The sequence below is a fragment of the Heteronotia binoei genome, chromosome 11 (assembly GCF_032191835.1).
Source record: "Heteronotia binoei isolate CCM8104 ecotype False Entrance Well chromosome 11, APGP_CSIRO_Hbin_v1, whole genome shotgun sequence".
In the NCBI taxonomy this organism is placed as follows: Eukaryota; Metazoa; Chordata; class Lepidosauria; order Squamata; family Gekkonidae; genus Heteronotia; species Heteronotia binoei.
Genome location: NC_083233.1, coordinates 24983774 through 25006365, shown reverse-complemented (window position 1 = coordinate 25006365; position 22592 = coordinate 24983774). Strand labels below are relative to the sequence as shown.

At 46.9% G+C, this 22592-nt stretch overlaps 1 protein-coding gene across 1 annotated transcript; it reads left to right on the top strand.

Annotated features, from left to right (window-relative positions):
• Nucleotides 1-1840: 1840 nt before the first annotated feature.
• On the top strand, nucleotides 1841-19902 carry TNMD (tenomodulin). The gene is made up of 7 exons (XM_060249828.1): nucleotides 1841-2102; nucleotides 2260-2394; nucleotides 8726-8866; nucleotides 11942-12043; nucleotides 13892-14042; nucleotides 18701-18870; nucleotides 19693-19902. Exons 1-7 carry the CDS (start codon nucleotides 2052-2054, stop codon nucleotides 19900-19902), a joined length of 960 nt encoding a protein of 319 aa, XP_060105811.1. The 5' UTR covers nucleotides 1841-2051.
• Nucleotides 19903-22592: the final 2690 nt, after the last annotated feature.

Here is a 22592-nt window from a genome sequence, read left to right as displayed (position 1 = left end):
ACAGGGCTTTTTAAGTGATTAAGTGTGCGGACTCTTATCTGGGAGAACCAGGTTTGATTCCCCACTCCTCCACTTGCACCTGCTAGCATGGCCTTGGGTCAGCCATAGCTCTGGCAGAGGTTGTCCTTGAAAGGGCAGCTGCTGTGAGAGCCCTCTCCAGCCCCACCCACCTCACAGGGTGGGAAGGTAAAGGAGATTGTGAGCCGCTCTGAGACTCTTCGGAGTGGAGGGCAGGATATAAATCCAATATCTTCTTCTTCTTTTTGTAGCAGGAGCGCCTTTGCATATTAGGTCACACACCCCTGCCATAGCCAATCCTCCAGGACTGAGATCTTCACTGGAGATCTTTGTTCTCCACGTCCCAGCATTCCAAACATAGGTGAGTAGCTTCCTAGCACAGGGCCTTTTCTGTGGTGGCACCCCAATTGTGAAACACCCTCCTTAGAAGCGTTCAGGAGACATTTATTTGTTGTTTAATGCAACATAAGACTCTTTTATTCCGACGGTCCTCAGCTGACTAATAAATCTGCTCAACAAGTCACCAAGTAGCTGTTTATTTTTAAGAGTTTGATATCCTTATCACCTCCTTAATTGGACTGCCCAGGCTAGCCTGATCTCTTTCTTTCTTTCTTTCTTTCTTTCTTTCTTTCTTTCTTTCTTTCTTTCTTTCTTTCTTTCTTTCTTTCTTTCTTTCTTTCTTTCTTTCTTTCTCTCTCTCTCTCTTTCTTTCTCTCTTTCTTTCTTTCTCTCTTTCTTTCTCTCTTTCTCTCTTTCTCTCTTTCTTTCTTTCTTTCTTTCTTTCTTTCTTTCTTTCTTTCTTTCAGCCAGTTTTGGTGTAGTGGTTAAATGCACGGACTCTCATCTGGGAGAATCAGGTTTGATTCCCCACTCCTCAACTTGCAGCTGCTGGAATGGCCTTGGGTCAGTCATAGCTCTTGTAGGAGTTGTCCTTGAAAGGGCAGTTGCTGTAAGAGCTCTATTAGCCCCACCTACCTCACAGGGTGTCTGCTGGAGGGGGAGGTAAAGGAGATTGTGACTACTCTGAGACTCTGAGATTCAGGGTATAGGGCGGGATATAAATCCAATATCTCCTTCCTTCCTTCTTTTTTTGGGGGGAAGGGGGTCCATGTGTATATGTGCATGTGTGAGTGTCTGCACCTTGAAGTCTTGGTGACTGACCCCTACTGGGGGCCTGGAGGACATTCTGGGAGGTGGTTGAAGAAAGCTGCCCCCACCTCCAGACTGCTGGTATTCCAAGGAGGTCTCCCATCCAAGTACCGTACTTTCCTGAGTCAACCCTGCTTAGCTTACAAGATCAGATGAGATTGGGTTTGCCTGAGCTATCCAGGCTAGCGCGCTCTTGTCAGATCTTGGAAACTAAGCAGGGTTGGTCCTGGTTTGTACTTGTTTAGGAGACCACCAAGGAATTCCAGGGTTGCTCTGCAAAGGCAGGCAATGGCAAACCACCTCTGAATATCTCTTGCCTTGAAAAACCCATGGGGTGGCCGTAAGTCGACTGCGACATGACGGCCAAAGCAAAAGCTTCCCAAGTAAGTTTTCTTTACTGCAGATTCTATGTCAGATGGCTTGAACTTGATTTGATCACCACATTGATGGTTTTGGGGGCAGGCAGATAAAAAGGATTCAGCACCTCACCACCACCAATGCCCGCTCCAAACAAAAATCCCCCAGCCTAGAGGGAGGGGCAGCATTTCCCACACACACACACACTCCCAGTAGGCACATAAAATGTACACCCACAGCCATTGCCAGTTCATAACGAAAGCTGGCGCATGACACCTCGCCTCCCATCCAATGCACAAATCCTCCCCTTACCCTCATGCAGCCCCACACTGGTGCATCCTGCCCTCCCCTGAGAACCCACCACCCCCTGTGGGAAAGCACAATTTTGCACAGCCAGCCCGAGACAGAGAGCAAACTTTTCCCTCTCTGACACACTTGGAGCCAAGGCAGTGTGACTCCACCTCAGCTTCAGTGCTCTCGCCCTCTCTCTGCATGCAGAAGGAAATTTCACCCCGAGGGAAGACAACATGAGAAAGCAACCCCCAGAGAGCTCCGAGGGACTCTTCAGCATCCAAGATGTAAGTGGGTTTTATTCTCTTTTACAGAGTGGGTGTTTTGTGTGTCCCGATTTCTTGCAAATCGGGGTTTCTATATTCCCATGCATATGTACATCCTCCACTGCTGCTTGCCTTGACCCAACACCTTTTCTCATTTTGACCTTTTCTTTACCCTTAGGCACAAACTTCTAAAGCCCAGAAGGAGCTTGTCAAAAGATACAAGATCTGTGGGGTGCTGTTTTTTATCCTGGTGCTCTCTCTCATCCTGACGTTTCTAGGCGTCCACTACTTTTGGAATCCACCGCCTAACAAAGTAAGTTCTCTTTTCCCACTTGGATGCAAGTGATATTTCTTTTCTCTCCACAAAAGTTCTGTTTAGCCCCTGTTTAGCCCTAAGGCCACCCCCCCCCCCTTATTTAGAAAACCAAACTCTGAATACTCAAGGTGATTTTTATGGAAAGCTTTATAAACTTTTTTTTTTAAAGAAAAAAAAACCCGATGGGGCTTTTGCCACAAAAACCTCCACAGCATCGGCCGCGCAATTAATTGCAAGAAAGTATGTTCACATTTTGTTTCAATTATCTTGCCAGAAGTGGGTGGGGAACCCATTATGCCACCACATTACAGGCGAAGGAGCCAAATCTGGCGGGTGATTGATGACCATGGATTGAGTTTTGAACTTTAATGCGTCTGCGGCATGAAGGGGCCAGGAGGCAAGCCTGCTCTTAAAGGGGGAGATCTGCTCTGCTGTGTTCTTTTCTTTCGTTAAGCAGTATCCAGAGCCACTTTATGCCAATCGCATTTCAAAATTTACCTACACCTCAGGACCAGGGTCAGCATATCTCAAGGTGAGGCAGCTGCTGACCTTCGTCCACTTGCTAAATCCACCTGCCGGCCACAATCCCACCTGCGAGCAACCAAAGCTACCCGACATTTGCAAAGGGAAGACTCGGTCTTCACCCAACAGCCCAACCACTGCCAGTGATTCACCTGGGCAATTCAGACCACAATTCCTGAATGCACAGGTTCTATAAAAGCATGATCTCTAGTGCTCCTCTTAAACCCTGGGGCAATTCTCTTCCCAAACTGTATGCATTCCATTCTGCAGGACTGGTTGCAGAACTGCAGCACCGTCGGATTCTTACTTTTCGGAGGGGTGGGTGTTTTTTTTAAAGAGAAACATTCCTCTAAAAAAATAGGCCAGGTGAAATCACCAAAGCCAAAGGGTTTCTAGTGGTCAGGGTCTGTGGCTTCAGTGTCTGATGTAGTTCATCCCCCTTCTCCACAATTGTCAGAGAATACTAACAAAATAAAAAGGTAAGGTTGTCCCCTGTGCAAGCACCAGTCATTTCCGATTCTGGGGTGACATCACATCATGACATTTTCACAGCACTTTTTATGGGGTGGTTGCCACTGCCTTCCCCAGTCATCTCCACTTTACTCCCAGCAAACTGGGTGCTCATTTTACTGACCTCGGAAGGATGGAAGGCTGAGTCAATCTTGAGCCGGTTACCTGAACCCAGCTTCTTCCGGGATTGAACTCAAGTCGTGAGCAGAGCTTGGACTGCAGTACTGCAGCTTTACCACTCTGTGCCATGGCCACAAATTCATTGGGAATGGGTAGCACAGAGTACACTCAAGACACACAAATAAAGTAGAACACCAAATGATCCCTGGAATTTAGCTTATTTTAATTATTGTATGCCTTGCCTTTCTCCCTAGTGAAGATCCAAAGTGACTTACAAGATTGCTTTCCCCTCCTTCCTCTTTGAGATGGATTGGTTAGAGGGAGATTAGCCCCAGATCACCCAAGGAGTCTCCCAGCAGAGCAGGAATTCAAAGCCAATTCTCCCAGACTCTAACCTGAAACTCTAGCTGTTAGGCCACATTGTCTCAGCATGCACAGGTACCAAGTTCCAAATGGCCTTGAGGATACAGAGAACTTCCACCTGACCACCAGGCCTCATTTTGGGCAGGAGTTCACAAGAGCAGAGCTCCGGAACCTCTAAATTTCATTGTGTTCTTTCTTTCTTACCCCCCCCCCCAAAAAAAAATACTTGCTTCTGGGCTCCATTGTTCAAACCCCCTGTAAGAATTTTGCTGGACTCTAAGATTTGACAAACGTTCTAACGTTTTTTCCTCGCAAAAAATGGGGAAATAACCAAAACATATCAAGAAGACAGATGGAAATCTTCCTCATGCCACTGTGGAGAAAGTAAACTGAAAAAGTATGATAGAAGTAAGGTTTTATTATGACAATTATAATTCAAGAAGCATTTTAAGGTAGATGATGAGCTGATATCTTCTGGTGTCAACAGGGCTATGTGGCATGTGCAAATGAGCAACGCGAATGGGTTGTGCTAATGCGCTCCGACACCTCTTTTGCTACGAAATTACCCCTGATGACCACTAAATGCACCAAACCAAGAGGGATTAGTTGCTGACCATTGATTGTTAGGGACTGCTCCCCTGATGCCGCCCAGTGCAGTCACCGTATTCCCAGAGCCAGAGAGAAGGAGCCCAGTGCATTTCCACAGGCTTGCAAGCAGCATCCTTTTCAGCAGGGCCAAGCCTGTTTTCACCCCGAGAGAATCAAGAGGTAGCAAAAGATTTGTGAGATCTCGCCAGGCAGCACAAGCTGGGATGCCTTTTGCGGAGACAGCAGGGAGGCTTCTGCCAGCGACAAGCTGCCAGGCAACCCAGCCTTACTTTCCTTCATTGTCCGACCTGACAGCAACATCTGTTTGTCATCAGCTGCTGCTATTCAGAAGCTACATCTGGAGAAGTCGTTTGCATTCCAGGCACATCTCATCCTCAGGTCTTTTCGCCACGCAGCAAGTAGGTACTAGGGCTTAGCTGCAAATCCATCGCCAGTTCCCAATGGCGACCCAGCCCAGCCCCTGGAATCTGAAATGAAAGGAATGTGACAGGATGCCCGCTGGGGACTAGGAATGGAGAAATACAGACTTTCTCATTTCTTCTTTTGTTTTCTAGGAGGTCAAATGGAGCCTTTTTGGTTTGTCTATTTCCACTTTGGTCATTCCAAGTCATTTTTTTTTTACTTTTATTTTATGCTATAGGCTCTTTATACATCACAATAATGTCAAAATAATGCTTAAATGGAAGGCCTAAATTGCACACAGCGCACAAGAAAACAGCATGAAAATAAAGATTCATGGCTTCAACTCCCACGCGAAATCAAAAAGGGGATTTTGAGCTGCCCAGCAAAATTCATTGACATTCCTAACTGGAATAAATAGGTCCTTTCCAACTGGGGCTGCCAGCCTCCAGGTGGGGCCTGGAGATCTCCTGTTTTTATGCCTGATCTCCAGCTGGCAGAGATCAGCTCCCCTGGAAAAAATGGCTGCTTGGAAGGGTGGACTCTGTGGCTGAGGCCCCTCCCTTCCCCAAACCCCACCCTCTCCTGGATCCACCCCCAATGTCTCCAGGTATTTTTCAACACAGACCTGGCAACCCTATTCCAAACAGCCATAAGAATATGTTGAATTTCTAAAGATCCTGGAATGCATTGCACCAAGAGTGATTGGTTACTTATTATTTACTTCATTTCAGGGCTATTTTTGTAGAATTTGTTTTACTTCATTTATGCTTACTCACATGAATGAGAATTATTTATGCTTACTCACATGCCTTGTGTAGAATCAGACCATTGGTCTGCCAGGGGAGGGACGGTGGCTCAGTGGTAGAGCATCTGCTTGGTAAGCAGAAGGTCCCAGGTTCAATCCCTGGCATCTCCAAAAAAGGGTCCAGGCAAATAGGTGTGAAAAACCTCAGCTTGAGACCCTGGAGAGCCGCTGCCAGTCTGAGAAGACAATACTGACTTTGATGGACCAAAGGTCTGATTCAGTATAAGGCAGCTTGATATGTTCATTTGTTCAAGGTCAGTATTGTCCTCCTGACAGGCAGTGGCCCTCCAGGGCATCGGATCTTTCACACCACCTGTTACCTGAGCCTGTTAACTGGAGATGCCAGGGACTGAACCTTGCGGATGCTCTACTGCAAAGCCATGGTCCCTGCCCTTCATTGGCCTTCAGGGCCCCTGGCAGCCCACATCTCTACCAGTCAGTTGTGGAGGGATCAGCAATGTATTCATCCCAGTCTATTTGGACACCCCTGTCAACATACATATATGACGACTGACAATTGCGCATCCTGCAGAATTTCAGAAATAGAGATGCGGGAAGGAGGCCAACCCCCCAATGACATTTTCAAGAGACAGTATGTAGTTCTCTCCTCCTCGTCTTGCTGCCCTTGTAACATCAGGAAACAACTGTTTGCTCAGCCATCCAGACGACCTTCCAGGAAAAACAAACGCCTCCAGGACTTGATTTCCAATGTCAAGCCAGCTTGAGGAAACCCAAATAAAGAAGCAGAGCAAAACGTTGCAAAAAGAAAACAGCTTTCAGCCTTGAATCCATAAGCAAGCACCAAGAAGGGGGCCCTGCGCTTCCATTTGAAGTGATGCACTACACCTTCATCCCTGCTCTGCTTGCCGGAAAGTCAGGAGGTAGTAGAACACGCGCCTTTGACCAGAAACTGGGTGTGTAGATTCAGGCTTACTCTGTGAAACTCCATTTCCCCTTTGTAAGAGCAGAAGACTGGACGAATAGTGTACCAGAACTGCTGGCACATGAAGTAGGTAATTTTGCTGTTCTGGCCCACAGATCCTTGAGTTTAGACTTCGGGGTGGCCTGGCTGTTGAGGAGAACAAGTGTTTGGCACTCCAGGTATCAGCAATCAAAATATCTAATCACACTCTGGGGCCATTCTGAACAATGGCCCCAGAGTGTGGATCAAAAAATTTGCACAATGGGGCTTTGTAGAGGTGGAGATATATATCTATCTAATCAGGGGTCATTTTGTAGAAAAATAGGTGACAGAGCTCATTAGCATATACCACTGCCCCCCCCCCACCAAAAGCATCTCAATGCAAGAAAGGAGAGCCCTGGGCAAGCGAGGCCTGCTTGGGCTGGCTAGAGATTCAGCCAGCCCAAGCAGACCTCACTTGCCTGGGGCTCTCCTTGGCTGCCCTCCCCTCCCCAGTCAAAAGGCCAGCAAGCCACCTGCCTCCCAAAATCACATAAGAAGTGGAAAAAAGGTGGCGCGGGCTTCTCCAAGGGTTAATGAAGGCTGCTTGGGGCATGGCAAAGCCCCTCATGGCTGGCTGGCTGCCCGCTCTCCTAATCCAGGCATTGTTATGCAGCTGCACCTACTATTCAATGGACAAGGTAGGTGGGGAGGAAGAGGGGGAACCCTTAGAAAGGTTCAAGAGCTGTGCTTCTGTGAGCTCCTGCTGAATCTGAGGCCTGTATCTAATATATATGGCAGGGGTGACCAATGGTAGCTCTCCAGAGGTTTTTTGCCTACAACTCCCATCAGCCCCAGCCAACATGGCCAATGGCTGGGGCTGATGGGAGTTGTAGGCAAAAAACATCTGGAGCGCTACCATTGGCCACCCCTGATATATGAGTTGCCAGCTCTTACCTGGCTGCCGGCATTGGGGACTGCCCTCACTTTGTACAGATAGGGGTGGAGACAGGGCTTTTTTGTAGAAAAAGCCCAGCAGGAAATCATTTGCATAGTAGGCCACACCCCGTTATGCCAAGCCAGCCAGTACTGCATTCCTGTGTGTTCCTGCTCAAAAAAAGCCCTGGGTGGAGAGGATGTGTGTGTGTGTTCACATACATATTTATATGGGTTGCCAGGACTTACCTGGCATCCGGCGGGGGAAGGGGGGGACTGTTCTCATGCATGACGCAGTGCTGTCACCGAGAAGTTACATAATCATTCCTGGTATATTGTGTGGGGAACACTCTAGCATTTTGGTGGAAACTCTATGGTGTCATAGAGTATTTTTACTCAAATGCTAAAGAGTGCCCCCCATACAACATGCCCGGTGCAATTAGATCATTTCCAGGTGATGTCATTGTGCTGGGCACATCAGGCACTCAGAACCCCCATTCAGATAAGGATCATGGCTGAGGGGACTAAACCACTCCCACCCTGCCGTTTTCCCACCCATAAACAGCTCCAATTAACCACTGTTTGCCCTGTTGGGGAACCTTACAGGTATCGATAATACAGCAAACAGGCAAGGCAAAGAGTGGCTCCCCAGGGTGGTTTTTGGTCATAGAAATGAAAGAGAAACTTAACCCTTTCCTTCCTTCATGCCATAGTCCCAAATACCTGATTTTAAAAGAAGAAAAAGCCCTCCATTCATAGTACTCCACACATCCTGTCTGTTTGAGTCATAGGCTCTGAAGCTCAGATTTCACCAGGATTGCAAAGGACTCTTGGGAGGGGGGATACCTCCGAAAGGAGACAATCAGCCAAAGTCGTAAGGGGGGAAAAACATTCCTTGCATAAAAACCAGAGTGCCAATAAGCCTTTTACAAGGTGTCTTCAGATGCCGCTTGGGCTGATTGAAAGCACAGCCTGTACTTGGAGAGCACTGAAAGAGGCAGCGTGCCTCTCTTTCCTAACCTTCATCTTAAACTTTCCATACTGTGCGCACATTAGAAAGGCCAAAGAATTGATCCACGTGCACACCAAGGGGGTTTGCCTCAGTGTCTGTATACCAGGCACACGCACCACGACACCCAATACACTGTCTGTCCTTCCAGATTTACGGCATGGAGCACACCTTTGTCAGCCAAGGAGAGATGCAAAAGATATTCATGAAGATCGACCCTGTCAGCAGGACAGAGATCTTTCAAACTGGAAAGGGCAGTGAAGAAGTTTTGGAAATACATGACTTCAAAAACGTATGTATGTGTGTCCCCCCTCCCCATGGCATAAGTTAAAGGAGGCCCTTTTTCCAGGGGCAGGGAGAGATCACTCTACCCCCTTTCCAACTACATATTCTTCAGCAGTTGTATTTCTACCGATTCTGCACAGTAAATGACAATAGTGATAGAACAATTGCATGGGTTTATGCATTAGGTATGCATGCTAAAGGCACAACTCCCTTTTCTTTTACAAGGCATCTGACCTGTTTTCATCATAGCTTTGCTATTTTATGAAGTATGAGCCATAAACCATTAACGCTTTTGATACACTCTGCTGGGAGATGGGGGTGGCAGAAGAAATCATGGAATACATACAAAAGCTGGCCTTTAAATTTTGTCGAGTCTCCCCACGTAGATATTGAAATCCTTGTCCCACCTTAATATTTTAAGATGAAGAAGATTCTGAAGATATTGGATTTATACCCCACCCTTCACTCTGAATCTCAGAGCAGCTTACAATCTCCTTTACCTTCCTCTACCACAACAGACACTCTGTGAGGTGGGTGAGAGAGCTCTCACAGAAGCTGCCCTTTCGAGGACAGCTCTGCAAGAGCTATGGCTGACGCAAGACAATTCCAGCAGCTGCAAGTGGAGGAGTGGGGAATCGAACCTGGTTCTCCCAGATAAGAGTCCACCCACTTAACCACTACACCAAACTGGCTCTCAGTTAATGTAGTTAAATATATTTAAAACATTTTCTCCCGATCAACAGGATTCAAAGAAAGTCCTGGACTCAACAGGAATATGTAGCATTTGCTTGTATTATTTAAAAAACTCAAGTTTTAACCCCACAAACAGAAGGCAGCTAACTAAAGAGCAAAAGCTGTAAGACATAGACCTCGTAAGTCGGGCAGACATCCCCCAAGCAAGGCCTGGAATTGTCCTGGATTTACAGCTGAACTCCTGACTACAGAGATCAGCTCCCCAGGAAGAAATGGCAGCTGAGCCCCCTTCTCAGCCACCACCCTCAAATCTCCAGAAACTTTTCAGGCTGGAGTTGGCAACCTTAAGTGTCCAATGAGTTAAACCCAACATAGAATTAAAACTGAAAGTGAAATGTAGGGCTGTCAGGTCTGTGTTGGATAATACCTGGAGACTTTGGGGGTGCATCCCAAAAAGGGTGGGATTTAGGGAGGGGAGAGGCCTCATCATGGTACAATGTCCTAGAGCAGGGGTGTCAAATATGCAGCCTGAGGGCCAAATCAGGCCCCCAGAGGGCTCCTATTAGGCCGGTGAGCAAGTCTGCTTCCTTCAGTTATCAGAGACTGTTAAATAAAATATTGCAAGAGTGCTAATATTTTAAGCAGGGCTTTTTTGGTTAAAAAATCCCAGCAGGGGGGGCTCATTTGCATATTAGGCCACACCCCCTGAAATCACCATTGCTTCACACAGGGCTTTTTTGTAGACAAATCCCAGCAGGGACTCATTTGCATATTAGGCCACCCAGCAGGGATTCATTTGCATATTAGGCTGCCAAGCCAGCCAGAACTGCATTCCTGCTCCAAAAAAAACACCCTGCTTTTAAGCATGTTTTATTTTAAGGGTTTTTTTTAAAAAAAAACCTTTGTGTTTGTCTGTGTCCTTTATAAAGTTTATGTCTCCGCTACCTGGCATTACATTTTATGATTCACATGGCCCGGCCTGACAAGGTCTCATTTATGTCAGAGCCAGCCCTCATAACTAATGAGTTTGACACCCCTGCCATAGAGCCCACCCTTCAAAGCAGCTATTTCCTCCAGGGAGCGGACCTCTGCCAGCTGGAGTTCAGCTGTAAAAGTGGGAGATCTCCAGACCCCATCTGGAGGCTGGGAACCATAGCGTCAAGCCAGAAAACAGAGTTAATATAGCCAAAGAAGGTTTACTCTCTACTCAATACCCTCCGGAACAGACGCAACCTTCCATGTTCCTGGATTCAGCAAGATTCCTGCCATACCGACTCCTGTAGGCCATTTCAGAGGAAAGGACCTGCCACAGAGAATGCCCATGACTAAATTGTTGTCAAAGAGAGCCAGTTTGGTGTAGTGGTTAACTGTGCAGACTCTTATCTGGGAGAACCGGGTTTGATTCCACCCTCCTCCACCTGCAGCTGCTGGAATGGCCTTGGGACAGCCATAGCTCTCACAAGAGTTGTCCTTGAAAGGGCAGCTTTTGTGAGAGCTCTCTCAGCCCCACCTATCTCACAGGGTGTCTGTTGTGGGGGAAGAAGATAAAGGAGATTGTAAGCCTGAGACTCTGATTCAGAGAGAAGGGTGGGGTATAAATCTGCGGTCTTCTTCTTCAAACGGGCCACCCTAATTGAGGGTGCCACCAAGAGAAGGTTTTCTGAGGAGCACAACAGGCAATCTTGGCAGTATGGTGGGAGATGCAGTTCAAGACGTATGAGGGTCCCAGGTCATGAAGGTCTTTAAAGGTGATAGCCAACACTTTTTACTGGGCCCAGAAGCATAGTAGCAACCAATGCAGTTGACCCAACACTGGTCTTCTACATTCCAAGCACCGATTCTAGACAGGAGTCCCGCTGCCACATTCTACACCAGTTGAAGCTTCTGAGAAGTCTTCAGAGGCAATCCTGCACACAGTACATTACGGTAGTCTGATCAGAAGGTTATAGTAGTGTCCCTCAGTGTGATTAGGCCCCCATCTTCCATTATTTTCAATGAAGGGAACACATTTAAAAGGAGCTCGGCCCCTTTAAATGTGATGGCCGGAACTCTCTTCAGAGCTCAATCGTGCTTGTCACAGCCTTGCTGCTGGTTCCACCCCCAAAATCCCCAGGTATTTCCTGAGATGGACCTGGCAACCCTACAAAAGACACCTTGCGAGGCAGGTGGAACTGAGAGAGTTCTCTGAGAACTGTGACTGACCCAAAGTCACCCAGAAGGCTTCACGTGGAGGAGTGAGAAATCTAATCCAGTTTACCAAAGTAGAGTCCACTGCTCCTAACTACTTTACCATGCTAGCTCTATTCAGTGGAGGCTGGGTAAGGCTGCATGAAGTTGATTTACACACATACACACCATTCCCACTTCACCTGGCTGTTTGTTTCATTAGGGTATAACCAGTATCTTTTTTGTGGGCGATCCAAAATGCTTCATCCGAAGTCAAATGAAAGGGATACCAGAAACATCGAACTTGGAAGCAGAGAAGCCTGAGGTATGCAGAATGAAATAATTTATGGAATTCAATGAAACTCCAAGGAGTGCCAGGGATTCACGACTGCATGGAAAGTACAGACTGAGAGCAATCCCATTAACTTTTAAATTGCTCACAGACCAGGCAGATTGCCCCACCCCCCGCGTGTTGAGGCCCAGCTAAAGCTGTCCAGATGGAATCAGTTTTAAGGCTGAAACTGGCCCAGCGAAAACAGGGGAGTGGAATTTCATCTCCCCACCCCCACCCCCTTGCACAGCTCCTCCAAAATACAAAACCTACCACATTTCTTTTGTTAATCTTTTATTTTGCAGATTCTAAATCTTGGTACCCTGACAAGTGCGTCTTGAAAAATTTAGCTACTATGTTGGAAACATACATGGGTCGCTGTAGGGATGCCAGCCTCCAGGTGGGATCTGGGAATCCCCCAAAACTACAGCGCATCTCCAAACTACAGAGATCAGTTCCCCTGGAGAAAATGGATGCTTTGGAAGGTGGACTCTGTGGTATTGTGCCTCACTGAGGTCCCGCTCCTTCCCAGGCTCCACCCCCAAATCTCTAGAAGTTTCTCACCCTGGTTCTGGCAACCCTACCGCACACCCTACCAGTGGCCTGGAAGGACCAGGCAACCCTAGTCATGCCTTAGTTAGTGGTAGAATGCAGGCAGAAGGTTCCATGCACAATCTCTACCCTATCTAGAAGACATTGGATTTATATTCCACTCAAAAGTCTGAGCAGCTCACAATCTCCTTTATCTCCCTCCCCCACAACAGACACCCTGTGAGGTGGGTGGGACTGAGAGGGCTCTCACAGCAGCTGCCCTTTCAAGGACAACCTCAGCCAGAGCTATGCCTGACCCAAGGCCATTCCAGCAGATGCAAGTGGATGAGTGGGGAATCAAACCCTGGTTCTCCCAGATAAGAGTCCACACACTTAACCACTACACCAAACTGGCTCTCTAGTTTGAAGGGATAGGAAAAGACTTTGGTTTGAGGCTCCAGAAAGCTATCACCAGTGTAGACAATTCTGTATTAGAGTGGGGGATCCCAAGGTGGTCCCCGTGGGTACCATGGAGCCCTTTCCCCCTCCTCTGATTGGCCATTGGTGTATTTGATTAGCTGTGTTTTTCTTAAAATATATTGGCCACCGTGTGACACAGAATGTTGGACTGGATGGGCCATTGGCCTGATCCAACATGGCTTCTCTTATGTTCTTAAAATGTTGCAATAGCAGCAGCTGCCACCACAGCACAAGTGTCTTCATAATGTGACCGAAGGTAAGCTGCAGTGGCCATTTTGGGCTTGCACCACCACACTGCTTCAGAATTCCAAAGGTGCCCGCAGCCTCAAAAACGTTGGGAACCCCCGGGTTAAAGGGACCAACAGTTTGACTTTATCCAAGACAGCCTGGACAAGGCCCCATCCCCTCAATGCATGGGAAGCGATGTCATTCCAAGAGAGGGAAGAGAGATGCCAGGATTCCTAGCATGGTCCATGCGAGAGCTGAAAGGTGCAGGAGAATCTTAGAAGCCTCACTGTTGTCCAGAAACCACAGTCCCATCCTTGATCTGGGGATTCTGCCAATGGATGGACATTTTGCCTTGGGGGAGGGCTTGTAGAACTGGAGCAAAACCACAGTTAGTGGAACAGATCAGTGGGATCCAACTTTATATATGTATCTGTGGTCTATGTAGAGTGGAGCATAACACAACTGGTAACGAAGGGGGGGGGGGGGAAGCCATACAGCTCCACTCAGTTAAAAGTGCTGGGCAACACCAGTGCAGTTAAAAGTGCTGTGCAATTGCTGCCATGGGTTAACAGCATACGATAGAAGCCCTTTCCTTTCTTACAGAGTGAGGAAGTCACCACCTATTTTGAGCAATCAGTGGTCTGGGTTCCAGGGGAGAAGCCTATTGAAAGCAAAGATTTCCTGGAGAACTCCAAGATTTTTGACCTCTGCAAAAATGTGACTACATACTGGATGCACCCAACCTTTCTGACAGGTACTGCTTTGGGCAACGTTAACAGACCTCCCCCCTTTTGTCCATCCTGTGATTATGTTTTTGTTGCTGTTTCCTAAACTGAAACCACTATGCGAAATGCAGACACAAAACCACAGCTTGAACTTATGATAAAGCTGGATTTCAGTGTGGCAGAAGCCATTCGGGCAGCCAAGTCAGGTCTTTCTCCTACGAAGAAGCCAGCTGTAGTTCCTTATCAGCTTTTGTGCAGCAGAGGGCTTTGTGCAACTTAAAAAAAAAAAAAAAAGCAACTGTTTCCTTCAAAGAACTGCATTTTCCAAAAGCCAGAAAAAGAGCTTGTCTCTTATTTCAGCTGGGGTGGGGGGTGGGTATTGGACCTATTCACAGGGCCGGATCTAGGGGGAGGGCAAAGGGGGGTGCTTGCCCCAGGTGCCACTGGAGGGGGGGCACCAAATTGGGTATGGAGTCTACTCTATTCTATAGGCCCATAAGGTAGAATGGGCCCATAATAGGGTTGCCAAGTCCAATTCAAGAAATATCTGGGGACTTTAGGGGTGGAGCCAGGAGACATTGGGGGTGGAGCCAAGATCAAGGGTGTGACAAGCATAATTGAACTCCAAAGGGAGTTCTGGCCCTCACATTTAAAGGGACAGCACACCTTTTGACAGTTAAGATAACTCTGTCAAAAGTTAAGTGTCTGGACTCTTATCTGGGAGAACCGGGTTTGATTCCCCACTCCTCCACTTGCACCTGCTGGAATGGCCTTGGGTCAGCCATAGCTCTGGCAGAGGTTGTCCTTGAAAGGGCAGCTGCTGTGAGAGCCCTCTCCAGCCCCACCCACCTCACAGGGTGTTTGTTGTGGGGGAGGAAGGTAAAGGAGATTGTGAGCCGCTCTGAGACTCTTCGGAGTGGGGGGCGGGATATAAATCCAATATCATCTTCTTCTTCCTTCCTTCCATAGGAAATAATGAAGGATAGGGGCACCTTCTTTTGGGGCTCATAGAATTGGACCCCCTGGTCCAATCTTTTTGAAACTTGGGGGGTATTTTGGGGAGAGGCACCAGATGCTATACTGAAAATTTGGTGCCTCTATCCCAAAAAACAGCCCCCCCAGAGCCCCAGATACCCGTGGATCAATTCTCCATGATTTTCTATGGGAATAAATCTCCAAAGGGAATAACAGAGTTCCCAGCAGACATTTCCCTCCCCTCCCCCCGCTTTCTGACAACCCTGAAGCGGGTGGAGGGCCTCTAAACCGGGGGATCCCCTGCCCTCACCTGGGGATTGGCAACCCTAGCCCATAAGGGGTCACCATTTTTTAATTTTGCCCCCCTCAAAAACTCTGTAGATCCAGTCTTGCCAATTCATGCTAGATAACTCTGTCAAAAGTTATTAGTGACTCTGTGTGTGGTAGTGGTCTTAGTAATGTGGAGATTTGGGGAGGTGAACGATGGGGAGATCAGAATCCCCATGAGAGAACTCGGTGAGGTATGATGCCTCAGAGGCCACCCTCCCAAGGAGTCATTTTCTCCTAGGGAACTGATTTGTTGCCTGGAGATCAGATGTAATTCTGAGCTCCATGTGGAACCCTATGAAACTGTGAGCAAAAAGAAATTTCCAGAAAGAAAATGAAAATGTGAGGGGAAATTGAAATATATATAATCCTTATAAAAACCAGGCTTATTTTATGGCCTTAAGATAAAAGGCATCAGTTACGACTCAGTTACAAAATTGTACTATTTAGCATAATGCTGAAATGTAAAATATAAATGCTTTAGCTTCTACAAGCAAAACTGAAAATATACCCAATCCGAGAGGATGCAAACTGCTATAAGTTAAGCTTCTTTAGCACATGTATCTTTCTTTTTGCCATCTGAGAGGGAGGTAACAATAAAGCTGACAATAGAAAGTGCACATTTTGCAGTACGCGAAAGAAAGTTGTATTTGGACAAAAACTGTCTCATACAATCATAATAGGACTAGCAACACATTTATATATCATTAAACTTTTAAGATTAAGCACTGATTGTTTCAATAGTGTATTATCTCACACAATAAGTATGTCCAAATTCATCACATTTAAACTGTCCTGTCCTTCAAAATATATAGCATATATTACATGCAAGAATTATCTAATACTATAGATCGTCTGACATAAAAATCTTCACACCACACATTTTGAGTGAGTAAAACTTGCCTTACAAAGCATTTCACTAATTCCAAAAGGGAAACTATATCCTAGGAAGGTTTGTTTAAAACATTTTCCAAGTGATTCTTGTATTTCCAGCTTTTTGTTGTTGTTGAAAAAATGAAATAAGTCTTTGGGAAATATTTTCTAGGCCCTTTGTGTTCATTGCATTGACCTAACACAGGGGTGGCCAACGGTAGCTCTCCAGATGTTTTTTGCCTACAACTCCCATCAGCCCCAGCCAGCATGGCCAATGGCTGGGGCTGCTGGAAGTTGTAGGCAAAAAACATCTTGAGAACTACCATTGGCCACTGCTGAAATGGATATATACTCCAATGCATCTGATAGTTCTAACTTACAAACTTATGCTGGAATTTAGTTTTTTAGGTATTACTGGGCCAGCTTAGTGTAGTGGTTAAGTGCATGGACTCTAATCTGAGAGAACCAGGTTTTATATCCCACTCCGCCGAATGCACTTGCTGGGGTGACCATGGGTCAGTCATAACTCTCTCAGAGCTGTTTCTCTCGAAAGCAGTTCTCAGTCAGAGCTCTCCCAGCCCCACCTACCACACAGGCAATGTTCCCGCTTAGCTGCAGAGTCGCGTGAGCAAAAATTCTACTTTGTGAGTTTCTGGCATTAAAGCTGTGAGCTACTGCATAAATTAAAGTGCTCTCGGGTCATCCTTCCTGAGCTAAGACAAAAATGTGTGAGCTGGAGGCTAAAAATCTGTGCGCTAGCTTACGCTAACTCAGCTTAGAGGGAACGCTGCTCACAGGGTGTCTGTTGTGGGGCAGGGAAGGGAAGGAGAATGTAAACCACTTAAGATTGTAAGTGAAGTAAATCCAAACTCTTCTCCTTCTTCTTCTTCCCGTTTCACAGCTCTAGGGAGTATATCTCTTCTAAACCACAGACACTTACAACAGAAGACAGCAGCCTGCTTCATGAGCCTGCTAGGATGGCCAGCCTCCAGGTAGCGGGGGATCGAAAGCAACGCTTCCGTGTACCAGAACATCTTAAAACGTATCTCTTAAAGCTATAAAGATTCACATTCACTTCTGTAACAAATATTTATAAAGCTTAGACATTACAATTTACACAAGTGAATGAAAGATAAGGGAGAAAGGAACAAAACGCCTAGTAAATTTCTTGTCCCACTATTCTATCCCAAAGTCTTTCCTGTAGAAGGTGCAAGTACCGAGCTCCCGCAATGAAATGCAGTAAAAGACCACCTCTGGAACGCCAAAGAATGGACGACCTAGGCAGCCAACAAGGATTTACATTGTGCAGTGTCGTTCATTCTTGAAATTGATAAGAGCTAAACAAGGTCTCTGGACATTCAGGACCCATTTTCACCTCCCACGCTTTCTCTAAGCTTCAGTTGTGACAAGGCACTTCAACAAAGAGCCATAGTTACAGCTTTCTTATAGTTCCAAACACAGTACACAGAAACGTTGCTTTGGATCCCCTGCCCCTTTATCCATGTCTCACTTTGGTTGCTTAGCCTCTGGGTGGTGGCAAGGGACCTCCTGCTATTAGTGCTGGATTAAACCCTACGGAGGCCCCTAGGCAGTCGAAATCTTGGGGGGGGGGCCTCACAAATTATCTCAGAGTCTGAGTGCCTGCCCCACCACCCATGGCCCCTGCTGCAGCCTACAGACCCCTTTTACTAAGCTGCAGGGGAGAGGCAAACTTGGTGACAATGCCAGCAGCAGTGGTACACCAGGCAAGTCAGGCAAAGAACAGCTCAGTTGCTGGCTGCTCATGCAGGCTGGGAGGGCCGCAAGCAGGGGGGAAACTAGGGGGGAAGGGGGCCCTGAGGCCCTAAAGGCATTGGGGGTTCATAGGCCAGTGCCTACTTGGCCTAATTGTTAATCCAGCTCTGCCTGCTATTACAACTGATCTCCAAGTGACAGAGATCAGTTCACCTGGAGAAAAAGGTCACTTTGGAAGGTGGACTCTGTGGCCTATTGAATTCCCTCCCCTTCCCAAACCCTGGCCCCACCCTCCAAGGAGCCCATTCCCCAAATCTCCAGGTATTTCCCACCCCTGGCATTCCAACTGCTAATAAACTTCTCAGAGGTTGCTGTTAAACCAGGATTAATCTGTTCCTGTATTGACTTCATTTATAGCCTGCCTTTCGCCCTGAGACTCAAAGCAGATGACAAAATTTTTTAAAAGACTGCAATAAAAGGGATGAAGCATACCATAAGCAATGCAAAAAAAAACTTGTGGATTGCAAGAAGGCAATGCAATAGAAACAAGAAAATACATACAATAAGCCATGCAACAAATTTCAGGATTTACTCAAAGGCAAGGCTAGGCTTTTTTCTGTGTGCAAATGTGTGTAACATTTATTTAGGGCAAGGGTGGCCAGACTGCAGTTCAGGAGCCATATGTGACTCTTAAACTCCGGGCCATCTTGCCATGCCCTTGTTTGCTCTGCTGGAAAAGCTGTTTGTGGGATAACTGCTCCTCTCATGCTCCTTTCAGAACCAGAGCCCCTCGACTTTGACAGTGAAGGGGAGACAGGTGATCAGTTCCCTACAAACAGGCCAGGCCAGGAGGAAATGAAAGAGAATCATTGGGCCAAGCAAGCAAGACCCAGCCCCAGACGGCGAGCTCGCCAACTCACTGAACAGGACTTACCTGTGAACGACTATGTAAGTCTCCGGGATCAAACCCTGAGAATGATATTCTATGCTAAACCTTAGAATTTCCAGAGGAGGATATACTTTTCATAGATTCGTTGAGCTCACATACATTTCTTTTTATCTCTTACCACGGTTTCTGCTTAAACTAGGATTTCATAGAATTCCATGACGTACCCAGGAAAATAGCAGCCCCGTGGCACAGAGTGTTAAAGCTGCAGTATTGCAGTCAAACTCTCTGCTCACAACCTGAGTTCGATCCTGGTGGAAGCTGGGTTCAGATAGCCAGCTCGAGGTTGACTCAGCCATCCATCCTTCTGAAGTCAGTAAAATGAGTACCCGGCTTGCTGGGGGGAAAGTATAGATGACTGGGGAAGGCAATGGCAAACCACCGCGTAAAAAAGTCTGCCGTCAAAACATTGTGATGCGACGTCACCGCAGAGTCAGAAATGACTGGTGCTTGCACAGGGGACTACTTTTACCTTTTTTACCCAGGAAAAGTCCAAAGTTGCTCCCTGCTGGGAGGGACCACGTTGTTGCCTTTGGGAGTGACACTGACTATAAAAGCACTTCCCAGCAAACTTGTAAAGTTGATTTCACCTTTCTAGAAGTTAAGGAAGCAGCAACAACCACTAGGATTAAGACAGACAAAGCTAACCAGTTGTTCTTCAGCCACACTCAGAACGCTCCCCCCAATAACATTAGTAAAGTTATTTCTAGGTGTTTCCACTGTATACCTGTGTATCATTGCCTGGAAGGGCAACTTAAATTCATCTTGACCCTGTAAACAAGACCCAAGACTTTGTACCTAATCGATTCCGTTTCCCTCCTTAGACAGAAAACGGGCTCGAGTTCCACCCCATGTGGGATGAAAGAGGATACTGCTGCGCCCGCTGCCGCCGTGCCCATCAATACTGCCGGAGGGTGTGTGAGCCTCTGCTGGGATATTACCCATACCCCTACTGTTACCAGGGAGGGAGAGTGATTTGCCGTGTCATTATGCCCTGTAACTGGTGGATTGCACGGATGCTGGGGCGTGTGTAAACCTGAATTGATGCGGGCAGGGAACTCCAGCACAAAATATACCACAGTCCAGGAGACACACTTAGACCAGCCCCAAAGGCACATGTGTGCTACTAATATTCTAGCTCCCACTCCCATGACTGGAAAGAAGCCATACTGAAATAAACAAGGGTTGTACTAAAAGCCTTCCTAGTGTCTGCCAGCAGGCCCCCACCAAAAGGGGCAGGGGCCCTGCTGGCAGGGTCGGTGCATGGGAGTAGGCAAAGTAGGCAGTCGCTCAGGGCACCACCTGGCCTAGGGGGTACCACTGAGTGCCCCCTCCCAGACGCATTGCTCTGGCTCCTGACCACTGTCACCTTGTCTTCTCTCATCACCAAGCTGCCCTCAACAAAGCCAAGCCACCCCCCTCTCCCCAATGTGCGACTTGGTCTCCCACCTCATCCTGTCCCGCCACCCTCTTTCCTGGTGTGGCCAGCAAGCACTTATTCTCACAATTTTTTTAAATAACATTTCACATTTTTTTAAAAAAAGAATTTAAATTAAAAATCAGTAAATTAAAAATGTGAAACGTTTCAAGTTTGGTGCTCTTCATTTTCCCTATTTTTTTTTAATAATGAGAGGGCACGAGTGGGTGATTCGCCTAGGGTGCCAGAAAGCCTAGCACTGGCTCCCAACCCCAATTGCCTCCTAATGTCTGTAGCAGCAGCAGCTTGAGCGAGTAGCTGTAAGCTGGAGGGAAAGAACTCAAAACGGTCCTAAGAAACCTAATTATTGAAGTGCTCCAGAAAGTGTTTGATTCCTCGGGTCTTCCTAGTATCACTCTTCCCCAGGCAACAATTATTCCAAGTCTTCTTCATGGAGAAGGGATCTCCTAGAGAAGACATGTGAAATGATTGCAGCAAAGCTTTTTTTAGTAAAAGCAGCCCAGCAGGAACTCATTTGCATATTAGGCCACACCCCTTGAAGCCAAGCCAGCCAGAACTGCACTCCTGGATTGCAGACCTGCATGAAGAGGTATTGTATGCCAAAAAGGCATCAGGCATACCTTTATCCACCACACATCTTCTGGTGCACATCAATAGGTTTCAGAGAACCTCTGTGATGTTTGCTGGACTTCAACAGCAGGCTGCTCTCTTCCTTTTATGATTGTGAGCCAAGCATCACCATCCCTTCTCCCCCTTTCTGGTTGTGAGGAAAGCAGGTATCACCATCCCTCCCCTGGTCCCACCCCAAGAGGTGTCTGGGAATCCTTACCTGCAGTAAGGTGAAGAGACAGGACTTGCACATTTGACTCACAGCATAGGGTCATCTCAGGGAGAGAGGAAGAGAAAGCTGTGCATGCTGCAACCCACACAACTGCCCTGCACATTTTTTAAACAAAAAAGACACTATGATCTTCTGCTGAAAGGTATTTTAACTCTTCCCTGCATTCCGCTCAACATCCACAAGAAGTCAGCCTTTAGCTATAAATTTCATATGCTTAACTTCTTTGCAGAAGAATAACTGCTTGATTCCCCTGAAAAGCAAGTCATTTTAGTTGGAGGTTATGTCCTTTTCTGTGAGTTTCTGGCCAAGCCCCACAAAACACTACAGTATCTCATCCCCCTTTGGGCAGAGACATACAGGGATGTTTGATTGCAGGATAGTAGCCATGCTATGCTACCTTTTCAGAACAGGGTCTGGGGAAATGCAGAAGTTGCACCAGAGAGGAAAAATTGCATCTCTCCTTCCCTACGGTGCGCTTTGTCAATTTTACCGGGGGGGGGGGGGAGCAGAACAAAATTGACCAGGCTTTGGTTTATCACTTAGCCTGGCTGAGGTGCTGCCAGCCGACAAAGGGCTCTTTGCTACTCATTAGCTGCGCTTCCTGCCAAGAACCTTGCCCGTTTCCCTTCCTTTAAGGGACTCCCTGTGGAGACAAACACATCAGCCCTGTTCATGTTCCAGTGTACATCCTGCACGTACATGGGCACATCTATTTGTAAGAAAGAGCCAACATACATCCACGTTGCAATTGAAAGCAGGAACCGGTGCCTGGCTAAACTGGGGAGGGGAGGAGATGCGTAGCACATGTTCACCTACACATGCGTTGAATGTACCATGATGCAACATGCATATGTTTTTTAAAAAATCAATTGTCCACTGCACATTGAGTATATGAGCGCTCGCTGTAACTTGTGAACAGGGATTCAGTCTAAAGGCAAAGTCTAAAGAGCGCCCTATCGATTTCTCTTTATGCCAATACATTAACTTTGGAAAAGAAAAGAAAAGAGTTTGCAGAGAGGAGGGGAAGGCTCTGTGGTGGTGTTGTCATTAGGAACTTTCCAAGTCCCCGTGAAAGCCATAAGCTGTGCCCTCTGCTTATGCTAAGTGGAGAAGAATAATTCTTTGCAGCAGAAGACGGCAGTTTCAATGCTGAGATAAATGCAGTCTGCAACAAAAATTTAAGGGAAGAAAAGGTCTGGCTGCAGAGTATAAGCATAGCACGTCAGGGTTCAGAAGTCTAGAAAGACCCAAAAGAAGGCCTTTGGCACCCCCTAAAGGCTAACTAGCATAGACAATAATGCAATTCCTTTTCATTAAGGACTCGCCTTACAAGATTATTGGAACTATATAGCTGCTCAGGCAGATCAAAGCTTTAGGATTAGCTCTTAATTGGCTTTTTTTTTGCTCCCTTTGTATATACCGCTCTGCATTTAACTTTTGTTTAT